The 12,347-nt window shown below is 41.6% G+C and overlaps 1 protein-coding gene across 3 annotated transcripts; it reads left to right on the top strand.

The window, feature by feature from the left end:
* The first annotated feature begins 5,082 nt into the window (after positions 1–5,082).
* On the top strand, positions 5,083–10,218 carry mettl4 (methyltransferase 4, N6-adenosine). 3 transcript variants are annotated; one of them, XM_058060208.2, is made up of 8 exons: positions 5,083–5,380; positions 6,125–6,190; positions 6,294–6,663; positions 7,155–7,224; positions 7,300–7,474; positions 7,565–7,662; positions 9,058–9,149; positions 9,994–10,218. In XM_058060208.2, the coding sequence occupies exons 1-8, from the start codon at positions 5,162–5,164 to the stop codon at positions 10,161–10,163; spliced, it is 1,260 nt and encodes a 419-aa protein (XP_057916191.2). In that variant the 5' UTR covers positions 5,083–5,161; the 3' UTR covers positions 10,164–10,218. The 3 variants fall into 3 exon arrangements, with proteins under 3 accessions (XP_057916191.2, XP_057916190.2, XP_057916192.2); XM_058060207.2 differs by having other exon boundaries at positions 9,055–9,149; XM_058060209.2 differs by lacking the exons at positions 9,058–9,149; positions 9,994–10,218 and adding an exon at positions 7,748–7,859.
* Positions 10,219–12,347: the final 2,129 nt, after the last annotated feature.

The raw sequence follows: 12,347 nt of genomic DNA, 5'->3' as shown, positions 1-12,347 counted from the left end.
CCGCTATACAACGTCATTTGCAGCGTTGCCTGCGCGATTTATATTCACGTTTATTACTCAGATTTTGGACAAATATAAAAGTGAGTGACGGCAATAATACTAGCACAGCAGTGAATGAGATCTTAACCTCACTATTGGAAATAATGTAGGCCTGACGGGTGTAACAGGGCCTAGCTTAATTAACAATTTGTTATGCTCAGAGTCCAATAAAGTTAAATTCTCATTACCTTACGTCTCTTTTCATTGCCCAGTCCAGGTACATTGGAAACATAGTCAAGGAAGTGCCTTTTTATAACGGATAAAATCTGATTTACGCATATACTGGATATAAATCTGATATGTGTAAAACGGACATTTTCCGGTATACGCATATAACGGATTTCACTTATATCGGACAAAACCAGTGGGAACAATTGAATCCGATATATCCGAGGTTTACGATATGAATATTGCTGAAAATGCTGCTGCTGCCGATGAACCCCTGTGTGTTCATCGATGAACCCCGGAAATCTACTGACTTAGTTGCAGGGGTTAAAAAATAGGGAGTGTATTCTTAAAATTACTTTGAATTTTATTCTGGATAAGAGTTACAGTTACTGCAAAGTCTAAAAGTACTATTGCTTATGCCTACTTTCCGCTCGAGACACGCCTCCGTGGCGTCTGCTCCCAAACTGCAGGGGGCAGTGTATCAAAAACACACGTCTACCCACGTTACTAAACCAAAGCGGACGAAGTTTGACACGCTGGGAAAACGCTAGGAATAGGTTTGAAAAAAAAAGCTTGGAAAAATTTGAGTGACAGATTTGTTAAAGCCAAGAAATGCACTACCCGGCAAATTGGAGACCCAGGAGGACACACAAACCTCAGTATCCTCATAGAACTGACCAGCCTTTATTGACCAAATGTAAATATTCTGTAAAACGAATCATTTTTATTTAAAAAATTGTTGTGGATGACTTGGACAGGGACGTCCCATCTCCACCACTGCAGGACTCTGCAAACATGGCGACGTTGACGCAAGAACTTCAGGTGGAAGTGTCGTCATTCAGAATCAAAAAATGGCGGCAGTCGCTGTTGGAATAAAAGCTGTATATATCATTTAATTACATTATATTGCCTTATATTATCCAAGTTACTATTGCACACACATAGATCACACGTCTGTATGATTATGTCAAACTTATACGGCTAAGCTGAAAAAGCCAGAACTTTCTAAAGCGGCAATTAGAGCAGGAGTTAAAGTGACAATGCTTCAAACTAATGATGATTGGTTCCAAGTTTTTACTGGCGTGTCTGGCCAAAACAACAACTGGTTACTCATGGCAGAACAAGCTGCAAACACCACCGACCAGGACTGCGTGGTTTGCATGGGACCAAGACCACTACTACAAATAGTTCCTTCTGTATTGAATAAAAGTTGTCTCTTACAGGTCATGGCCAAGACCAATCCTACAGGAAGTTGTGCCATGTTTGATAAAACATTCCCTCTTACAGGTCCAGAGAAGAAGAAACCATTGTTTTCTAATAAAGTTGCAAGGGGAAATTTCACGTGTATCAACAGGATTGGAACTGGTACAATATTGGGTTCATTAAGTGCTTCTCAGTGTTTTGAAACTGAAATTGTGGATGAATATTTTACACCCTTATCACGGAGTGACATATGGTGGTGGTGTGGTGAAAATGCCATATATGATAGATTACCTTTCAATACCACAGGATATTGTGCTTCAGTCACTTTAATCTTACCTGTACAGATATTCCAAATTACAGCAACAGAATTATTAAATGCATTCGATACCATACTCCCACATTTATGGACTAGGACTAAAAGAGGCTTGGGATGGAATGATAATGATCCAACTTATATTGATGCCATAGGTGTTCCACGAGGTGTTCCTGATGATTACAAACTGGTTAATCAGATAGCAGCTGGGTGGGAATCTATTGTACCTTGGATAACGATAAATAAAAATGTAGACAGGATCAACTACATCCACTACAATGTGCAGAGGCTAGGAAATTATACTCAAGATGGTTTTCAAGCAATTCATGAGCAATTGTCAGCGACATCTTTGATGGCCTTCCAGAACCGCATTGCTCTTGACATGTTGTTGGCGGAGAAAGGACATGTCTGCGCCCTTTTTGGTGAGAAGTGTTGCACGTTCATTCCGAACAATACAGCAGCAAATGGCAGCCTCACCAGGGCCTTGGATGGGCTTCAGTCCCTTAACAAGAAGATGAAAGAGCATTCAGGTGTTGATACCTCTATGTGGTCTGGGTTTGCTGATTTCTTCAGTAAGTGGAAGCCACTTTTAATGACAATTGCATTGGCAGTGACAGTTTTTGTCAGCATTCTGGCAGTGTGTGGATGTATTTGTGTCCCCATTATTCGCAGGATTTGCACCCAGATGATATCTTCTGCTATTTCACCTATTCAGTTACACGTTCAGGAGCTTTACACACTCATTCCACAACATGACGACGACGAGGACAGTGTTAACATTAATAAGATAGTGTATGACAATGAAACATCTTTTAACATTCCTGATCTTTTTCCAGATCCAGGTGATTATGATTGACACCCTTTTTCCTCTAGGTGTAACTTTTCTCATGTGTTTATGATTTTATGATCGAAAATCCTTGTGAAGTGATCAATAAATGATGTTCTACGATGAGTAAATTGGATAAACAGGAGGGAAATGTTGGAATAAAAGCTGTATATATCATTTAATTACATTATATCGCCTTATATTATCCAAGTTACTATTGCACACACATAGATCACACGTCTGTATGATTCATCTTGTTTATACAGGCACACAATAGCGGGATGTCTCCTTGAGGCACCCAGTAGGCACCCAGTACCAGGATGTCTCTTTGAACCATTTATTTCTGTTATCTGAAGATATGCTTTAATGTTGAAAAGGCTCAACCAATTTGTATTGCTCCCCCTCCCTTTAGAAGGTTGAGACTTATGTAATAGGGCATACCTAACTTTTAATAAAAGGATGGAGAGCAGAGACTGTTTCAGAGTGGGTCGGATGAATGTTACTGAACAGTCTCTGAACACTCTCCTTGCAAGCTTATATCTCACGTCTTTGTGTCTTCTTTCACAGTTGGTGATGATGTTTTGGGTTTAACCCTAACAGTCGCGGCATCAAGTAGCAGCGAGGAGAACAAAACACCTCGCAAAAGGATGTCAAAAGTATGGGAGTACTTTAGTATTAAAGATAACGATTCCTCGGTCTGTGACGTGTGCAAAATGGAAATGGCGTACCATAAAAGCACTTCCACAATGCGCGATCACCTTTAGAGGAAGCACCCTTTTGTGGATAAAGTAAGGTACATTTTCAACTTTGTGTTTTATTCACGGAGATAAATTAGCAATTATTGCTATATTGGTCAAATTATGGGGAGATAATCGAATCAAATCTGATTAAAAAATGATTCCTTAGATTAATCATTCATTCATTCATTTTCTACTGCTTTTTCCTCACAAGGGTCGCAGGGGTGCTGGAGCCTATCCCAGCTGTCTTTGGGCGAGAGGCGAGGTACACCCTGGACTGGTCGCCAGCCAATCACGGGGCACATATAGACAAACAACCATTCACACTCACATTCATACCTATGGACAATTTGGAGTCACCAATTAACCTAGCATGTTTTTGGAATGTGGGAGGAAACCGGAGTACCCGGAGAAAACCCACGCATGTACGGGGAGAACATGCAAACTCCACACAGAGATGGCCGAGGGTGGAATTGAACCCTGGTCTCCTAGCTGTGAGGTCTGCGCGCTAACCACTAGATCGCCGTGCCACCTTAGATTAATCAATGTATTGAAAAAAGTTTTTCTATGCTAACCGATTACAAAAATAACCCATCCCTAATGGCCTAATGACTGTGTCTGACCTGGCCTCAACCCTTTCACCCAGCCCTTCCCCATCTTCCGGGTTGTCCACAAACGGCTCCTCATCCCTGGACTACATCTGCACCCCAGTAGCAGCTGAGGAACACAGGTCTCCTGAAGTCAATGGTGATAGGTGATTCTTTTTTTTCATTTGAGTAATTATGATGTAAATCCATACTGGAATCGTATTTTGTGCAATGTAAACATGAGGCATATGAATATGTAGTAGCTCACAACAGGCAACTTATTCAAATGATATGCAGTATTGTACTGGTTTATATTTAATATTGTAATGCTTATATCAATTTTGCGTCTCTGCTCAGAACAAAAGAGTGCCCAAGGAGCGTGCATTTGCCAGGACCGGAGCTTCAGGGTTCTATTCTAAAGAGACTCAAGGCCATTGACCAACAAAAAGCAGAGGAGACTAGGTTTGCCTCTGTTGTGGCGAGTTTACTGAAAAAAGTCCCAGAGAACAAAAGGGATGCTGCGAAATTCAAAATGTACACACTACTGTACCAAGAAGCCTATCCGGATGCAGAGTAGTACAAAACATAGAAAAAATTGTACTTTGTTTTTTTTACTTGTTTTTTTACATTTGGTGTGTATTAAGAAGTCAAAGCTGTCCTGTGTTGTCTTCAGCCACGTTGAACAGACATTACGTAAGCACCTTCTCTTGTCAGTCCTCAAATCTGAAGGAGAACATGTACAACATGCACTTCCACACAGTCCATACTTGCCAGAATTCCTTTGAAATTTGTCTCTTCTTCAAGAAGTAGACGGGCAAGTGTGGCCATGTTAGAAGTCCAGTAAACAATGAGCAAACCGCCTTGAGTAAAGTGGTCTGGTAGCCCACATTCCAGTAATACTCCCCACAGAATTCCTCAAGGAACAATCGAATGCCTTCTCCAAGCCTCTATATTTAATAATAAAAAGTACAAAAAAGTACAAAAAAAAGTACAAAAAAACATTGCTTCTTTAATGTCACGTTTTTATTAAACGTTTGAAACAAAAATAGATATTTCGAGAATAAAGTCGTAAATTTACGGCAATAAAAACGTAAATTCACGACGTTTTTCTTTTTTTCCGTCTGCTTTGAGGTCCGGGAGGCAGTTATCGCTTTCCGTCATGACGTCACGGTAAACATAAGATCACGTGACACAACCAGGAAATGTGAAGACTGGTAGTGTCGAAACTCAATCGATCACGTGGGTTGAGTCCTTTTGAACCTGCCGACCCTTCTATTGCACACGGACGATGTCGGTGGTCGTGGAGGGAAAATATGGATGGTTTTTAGACGCATGCGCGCTCATCGATCGGGGCTATGAAAGGTGTTTGACAAAGAAAGCTAACCCGCTGTCCAACCTGAAAGGCTGTTTCAAAAGTCAATGTTTTAATGTTATGAAGAGCCATTGTGCTGTGAAAGCATGTGCTGATGCTGTGCAGGAACAAACCGACATAGAAAGGCCGGCAAAGGTAAATATCTTCTTTATTGATAGGAATTTCGGCTCTTTTAAGCGTCCTGGTTTCAGGGAACTAAGTGCAAACATAAAAAAGGTCTATGCTTATTGTTTCTATGATTTGTAAATTTCCAACACATCAGTGAATTTCACAACCAAACATTTTTGTACACCCAAATATAAAATGTGCAAAACTAAAACTAAACACATTTTGACTCTACGTCATTCACTTAAGCGAACCGATCTGTTCGTTGGATTCGTTTGTGAATGACCCATCACTCACCTGCTTCGACCTTCTGAACATTCAAAATTACATGGAATTCATTCATTCATTTTCTACCACTTATCCTCACGGGGGTTGCTCGGGCCTATCCTAGCTGTCTTCGGGCGAGAGGTGGGGTACACCCTGGACTGGGTGTATCAGCCAATCAGAGGGCACATATAGACAAACAACCATTCACACTCACTTTCTCACCTATGGACAATTTGGAGTCGCCAATTAACCTAGCATGTTTTTGGAATGTGGGAGGAAACCCACACATGCACAGGGAAAACATGCAAACTCCACACAGATGCCTGAGTGGGGAATCAAACCTGGTTCTCCTGGCTGTGTGGCCTGCACATTGAATGCAATTGATAATTTTTGCTTTTTTTTTTAATTCAGTAACATTTTTTATTATTTTTTTCATGATATTTTTTGACTTTGTAATATTGTAATTTTTACCAAATTTTCTGAAAACTACAACTTCTTGACTTTCAGAAGCGGAAACGAAAGCACAGTGAACTCAATCAGGGAGAGATTGACTCGCATGCTTTTCATGAGAAGGTATATTATGTACATTCCTGTTTCAAACTTATTATTGTCATATCTCCCATGCTGATAATAAGCTAACTTGGACAAACAAAAGCTGTAATGTGTGATCATTTAGGTCAGATGTGCCATTTCGGAGGGAACCAAATCCCTTGTGGAGTCTGCCAGACTTCTTGGGTACCTGCAAGGAGGGCCGGCGACATCAGAGAACCCTCTTCCTGGTCAAGAGTGCAACCTGGCTAGTCTTTGTGACATGGCCAAAGACCTGGTTGGAGTGGATGACGAGGATGGCGAGGACCAGCAAGACCATGCCCAGTTACTTCTTGATGAGGATGGCTGCACGTCACATCTGGATTTGTTCTCCAGGGTAACGGAGAACACGTCAAACTGGGCGGCGGTGGTCCCGCTTATGGGAGAAGAATACGTGATACCTCCACATGCGGCCTTCCTGCTCTCTGATTTCTCCCGAATGCAGCCTCTGCTCCAATGTGAGTGCTGGTGGTGGAATGGCAGTTTTATCATTTCTTTATCTTACCCCCCCTGCTGGAAGTAAATTCTGAAAAGGTCTCTGTATTCACACTCTCTGACCTCCCCCACCATAATTGGAACTTTAAAAATTCTCAGTATTTGCATGTCTGCCACTGAACCCCCACTGTTATTATAATGTAAAGGGTCTCTCCTTCCCCCATGGAGGTGTTGTGAAAAAAACAGATCCTTATGCAGAAGGGAGTCGCTCAAAGCTCCAAAACCTCCAAAAAAAAGGAAGGACACCCCCCCCCTCCAAAAGACAGTTTGAAAGATCTTTTGACACCTTCGGGTATGAATGATGGTACCACCCTCAGCTCAGGGTCTCCATCCTGACCGCTCGCATGCAGATTGACCTTTTCTTTGCAAAAATGTTTCATTCCAAATTTCCACTATTGTGGAAAATCACCAGGAAATCACTGCTGTCAAATTCATTGATTTGTTTTCCACCCAGATGGACGCAAGTTTGATGTCATTGTTATGGATCCGCCGTGGGAAAACAAGTCTGTGAAGAGGAGTCGCAGGTGACTTTCCTTCACACCTGTGCAAGCTTCATGAGCTGTCGTAAAAAGTCAATCCTTTTTTTTGTTTCCTTGAAGATATCGTAGTCTGCCTTCATCGCAGCTGAAAAGACTCCCCCTGCCCTACTTGGCAAGGCCAAACTGTTTGGTGGTCACCTGGGTTACAAACCGAGCAAGGCACTTGCGATTCGTGCGAGATGAGCTGTACCCACACTGGGGAGTGGAGGTTGTGGCTGAATGGTTCTGGGTTAAGGTACTGTAGTTATTACTACATGGTGGTGATGGGGGTGGGGGGGTAGCACTGACAATGTTTTTTATTCTATGTTGGTTCTTTTTCCTCCAGGTTACGACAGAAGGCCACTTTGTGTTCCCACTGGATTCACCACACAAGAAGCCTTATGAGGTGCTGGTCCTGGGCCGATATCGCTGCTCCCAGACGAGGTGGGGAAACTCGCTTTTATCTTCCTGTTTTGAGCACGCAAGCTACGCCCGATGTTGTGCAATAACATGTGCAAGTGCATTACAGGTGGTCCTTGGGTTAGGTACAAGTACAAGTCAGATCTTATACCGACTCCTAAATCACTCATACATTACACAGAACATGTGAAGGACATCAAATACAGTAAATCACTAGATGCAAGAATTAAACAAAGCTATAATAAAGTAACAACATAGAAATAAAAAGACATTGTTGAGATTGATGGACGACCAACTCGTCGTTTTTACAGCATCCGGCTAGACGTTAAAATACCTTCTTTTATCTTTCACGATGGTCGCGACAGTCCGGTGGTGAGAGGAGTGTGAAGTGTATTCTTCCATTGTAACTAGTTCTCCGGTGAGTGAAGTGTTTATGGGCCAAACTAAAGTTTTGACTTAATCAACGGGTGCTTGTATGTAACCACAAAACAACAGACACCACAACAAAAACGGCTCCATAAATTCTGTACAACAACTGTGCAATAACCGCGCAATAAACCTGTACACACAGCTGTAAAAAGTGTTTTGTGGGCCAAACTTAAATTTGGACTTAATTAATGGGGGCATGTACGTAACCACAAAACAACATACTCCATCACAAAAACTGCTCAAAAAATTCTGTACAATAACTGTGCAATAAACCTGTGTACACAGCTGTAAAAAATGTTTTATGGGCCAAAATTAAGTTTTGAATTAATCAATGGGTGGATGTACGTAATCACAAAACAACAGAGACCACAACAAAAAATGCTCCTTAAATTCTGTACAACAACTGCGCAATAACTATGCAATAAACCTGTGTACACAGCTGTAAAAGGTGTTTTATGGGCCAAAATTAAATATGGAATTAATTAATGGGGGCATGTATGTAACCACAAAACAACAGACACCACAACAAAAACTGCTCCATAAATTCTGTACAATAACGGCGATAAAACGTGCAATAACTGTGCAATAAACCTGTGTACACAGCTGTAAAAAGTGTTTCATGGGCCAAAATTAAGTTTTGAATGACTTAATGATGGCATGTACGTAACGACAAAAAGTGCTCCAAAAATTCAGCACAATAACTGTGCAATAAACTGTGCCATATCCGTGCAATAAAGATGTGTACTCAGCTGTAAATAGTGTATATAAATTCCGTTTCGTGAGACTAATAAAGGCATAGTAATCAGTAAATGGATAACCAGCTATAGTTATATTGTTGTCGCTAATTGTCAATCATGTGATTCAGGCCCAATTCCAATTTTTATGTGGTTTAATTGGTAATTGTAGAAAAAAGACAATGCTGTAACTATGAAAATATTTGATGGATAAATGGAATGTGTTCAAACATCCGCTCGCTTGTCTTGTCAGCAGCTCGTCTGAGTCGCTCGTTGCCCCCGTGGAGGATCATCGCCTGATTGTCAGCGTCCCGTCAGCTCTTCACTCCCATAAGCCCTCATTGTCAGGTGAATGTGTAGTTTCCAGACACTAGCACTAGAGGGCGCTGCTGCAGCGTCATTGAACTGATAGCTGTGTCTGGTGGATATTGCCAAAATGCAGATTTATATTTAAGTGTTTCACTGCAGGTGGACAGTTTTTTTTATTTAGTCCCAGCATATATTTGTGTACATTTCCTACTTGTACTTATTTTTATACTAATTATACTTATGATCTACAAAAGCCTCTTTGAAAAAGAAGAGGTTTGACGTCATTTTGCCTCCTCTCTGGGGAATCTAATTTATTAAGCATGGTGAGTTTGCCTTTCGGCTATAAAGAAAGTGTCTGCGTATTGATTCTGCAGTGGATTAGATCCTTTTTTTTATCGTCAATTCATCCCCTTCTTTTGAGTTAATAAATGTCAAATATAATCAAGTCAGTGACTTGATTAATAATTCATATAAGCGGACAGCCTCAGCTTGCACTTCAACTCCATTTAAGTATGCTGCTCTTTATTCTAGATCATGGTTAAAAAGTTGTGTGGCTCAAGGCTGTGTCTTTTTGCATGCTCTGTTTGAGTGCTGTCATAGAATCATTTGTACTGTTGGCACACTGGTGGGGGGGGCAGCATCTCTCAACTTTCCCACATGCTCACCAGTGGGCAGACTTGACCCAACTCTCCTTCCCTCTCACATGGGGCTTCTTGTCACTGCCATTCTTGCTCGCCACGAGGGGAGGGAGGGGGGCGTCTCTCTCTGTTCCAAGCACGACACATCCTCAGCAGATGGTCATCAAGCTGAAGGAATAAAAGTTCACTAGATTTATGAAAGCTTCTCACACATTCATGGTTGATGATGCATTTTTCCTCCACAGAGGTGCTGAAGCCGTACATTGGAACGGAAGCCATTTGCTTAGAACTGTTTGCCCGAAGCCTCCAACCGGGTTGGACAAGCTGGGGCAACGAGGTGCTTCGATTTCAGCACACGAGTTATTTCACCTGGACGACTGCCGATGAGCCCACTCAGTCCGCCAGTGAGGACTAAGAACATGCAGCACTTTTTAGGTTTTTAATAAAGATTCTAAACAACATTGTTGTTATTTATCATCCATTTGGGACACATTTAGTGTTTCAGGGTACATTTTTAAGCTCAATCCCTATTGAATTAGATACATGTTGAATTAGCATTGCAAGGCTTGAGCGGTGAGGGTGAGCAGGGCTGGATGACGTATGCAGCACATCACCGCTGCAACTTTGACTAGGGGTCATTAGCACACTACCTGAAGGTCGCTCACACCCTCATCAACCTCATACAAGCAGTATAAGGCCATGACGAGTCGCCATTAAAGCAACTTTCATTGATTTTACACTGAGAGGGTCATACACTCTTGGACGAAAAAAAAAAACATGGATATTTCAGACAATTATATTGGAACATGTGACGCTGTGAACCGTGTGGTCGGGGGAGGCTGCCTCGCCTGTCACGATAACTAAAAAGTATTTTTTTCCATGATTTTCTACAACCTGTGTAATGTCTTTAATGTACGTATTTAATGACAACAGTATTCTTGCTAATCAGACAAAGAAATATATAGAAATGTAGTCCAAGACCAGTTTCCCAATCTTAATCCTGTTCTTGATGTTTTCGTCTCATCGTTTCTAACGTTTCTATATGTAAAATATGGCTGCTTTGCAAAAAAAACATCCATTGATAAAGCGTAGTTGAACATATTTTCTAGGGATGTCCAATGATATGGCTGCACGGCGGTCAAGTGGTTAGTGCACAGACCTCACAGCTAGGAGACCAGGGTTCAATTCTACCCTTGGCCATCTCTGTGTGGAGTTTTCTCCGGGTACTCCGGTTTCCTCCCACATTCCAAAAACATGCTAGGTTAATTGGTGACTCCAAATTGTCCATAGGTATGAATGTGAGTGTGAATGGTTGTTTGTCTATATGTGCCCTGGGATTGGCTGGCCACCAGTCCAGGGTGTACCCCGCCTGTCACCCGAAGACAGCTGGGATAGGCTCCAGCACCCCCGCGACCCTTGTGAGGATAATGATATGATATGACAAAATTGTGTAACATGACATATGTGTTGTGTATGTACAGCATTTTTAAAATAGCGGTTCCTGATATTGCATTTTTATGCTGATATCGGATACCGATAATCATCAGACATCCCAAATATTTCATTTATTTAAGCAAATTGTACATATTGTTGTCCTAAATCAATCATTTTCAAGAATAAAAATGGCTAAATATGTAAAAATACAATTCAGAAGGCACATTCAAATGTACAAATATGTAGTATTTCAAAGTATGTAGTATTCTACACTATACTGGTCACTAAGTGTAACTAATAGTAGTTGAACTGCTGGGCTACAGATGTCATGGACGTTCTGCATGCTGGTTTAGAGCTAGCTTTTAGGATATGGGTGTAAAGGTAACTATAGGGGTGTTATTTCACATCTGGAGGGCTCTAATGATATTAAAAAATGAACCAGCCTGCCATGGTGTAGTGGTTAGCGTTCTGGACTTTGGAGCGGAACCCTTGGGTTTGAATCTCCACTAGTAAGCATCATTGGTATTCGTTAAAGGGCTTAAGCCAAAAATCAGTATGCAGATCAAAAAGATCCGCTGTAGCGACTCCGTAATCAGGAAAAAGCTGAAGTCTGTAACCAATTAGCGGCTGTAAACAAGGGAGGACTTTATGTCCAATCAGGTTGCTGTCATCCCCTATGCAGCCAGGATAGATACCATATTTGAATGGTATCTGAGGACTGCTATGATATGCAGTGATGTATTCATCATTTTAGCTCAATGACATAAGGGAATTGTTCTGCTCCTCCTTCCTCTTTTTTGCACGCAGACACTCCCTAAAAGCCTTGCGTACATTTCAGGATAATGACACCGTGGTCATCTTGGCGGCGCCAGAGGAAGATGAAGCACCACAGTGACGTTATACCCCCCCCACCTCCGCCACTCCCCTCAAAGTACCTCCGCCTGCCTTTTAGGTGAGCGCATGTTTGATTTTCCTGCAGACGTTTCATTAAGCATCATTAAGATGTGAAATGTGTCAAGTTACTGCATATAATGGCCGTGGTGCTGCTGGACGTGGGAACCACTAAGAGTAACAGTTCAGACCACATGGCTGTTGGCTTATTAAATATGCAATAAGTCACTCATGGACACATCATGAGACAGGAAAACACTGGCAAAGTGATGCA

The sequence above is a fragment of the Doryrhamphus excisus genome, linkage group LG7 (assembly GCF_037039965.1).
Source record: "Doryrhamphus excisus strain RoL-2023G ecotype Guam linkage group LG7, RoL_Dexc_Guam_v1.1, whole genome shotgun sequence".
NCBI classification, from domain to species: domain Eukaryota; kingdom Metazoa; phylum Chordata; class Actinopteri; order Syngnathiformes; family Syngnathidae; genus Doryrhamphus; species Doryrhamphus excisus.
This window is presented reverse-complemented; position numbering and strand designations above follow the sequence as displayed.

What these genes read in the sequence shown, in the direction of transcription:
- mettl4 (XM_058060207.2), top strand. Translation starts at nt 5,162, where the DNA reads ATGTCGGTGGTCGTGGAGGGAAAATATGGATGGTTTTTAGACGCATGC. An exon ending in CGCATGCTTTTCATGAGAAG is followed by an intron (nt 6,191 to 6,293) that starts GTATATTATGTA and finishes GTGATCATTTAG; the next exon opens with GTCAGATGTGCCATTTCGGA. An exon ending in CTGAATGGTTCTGGGTTAAG is followed by an intron (nt 7,475 to 7,564) that starts GTACTGTAGTTA and finishes TTTTTCCTCCAG; the next exon opens with GTTACGACAGAAGGCCACTT.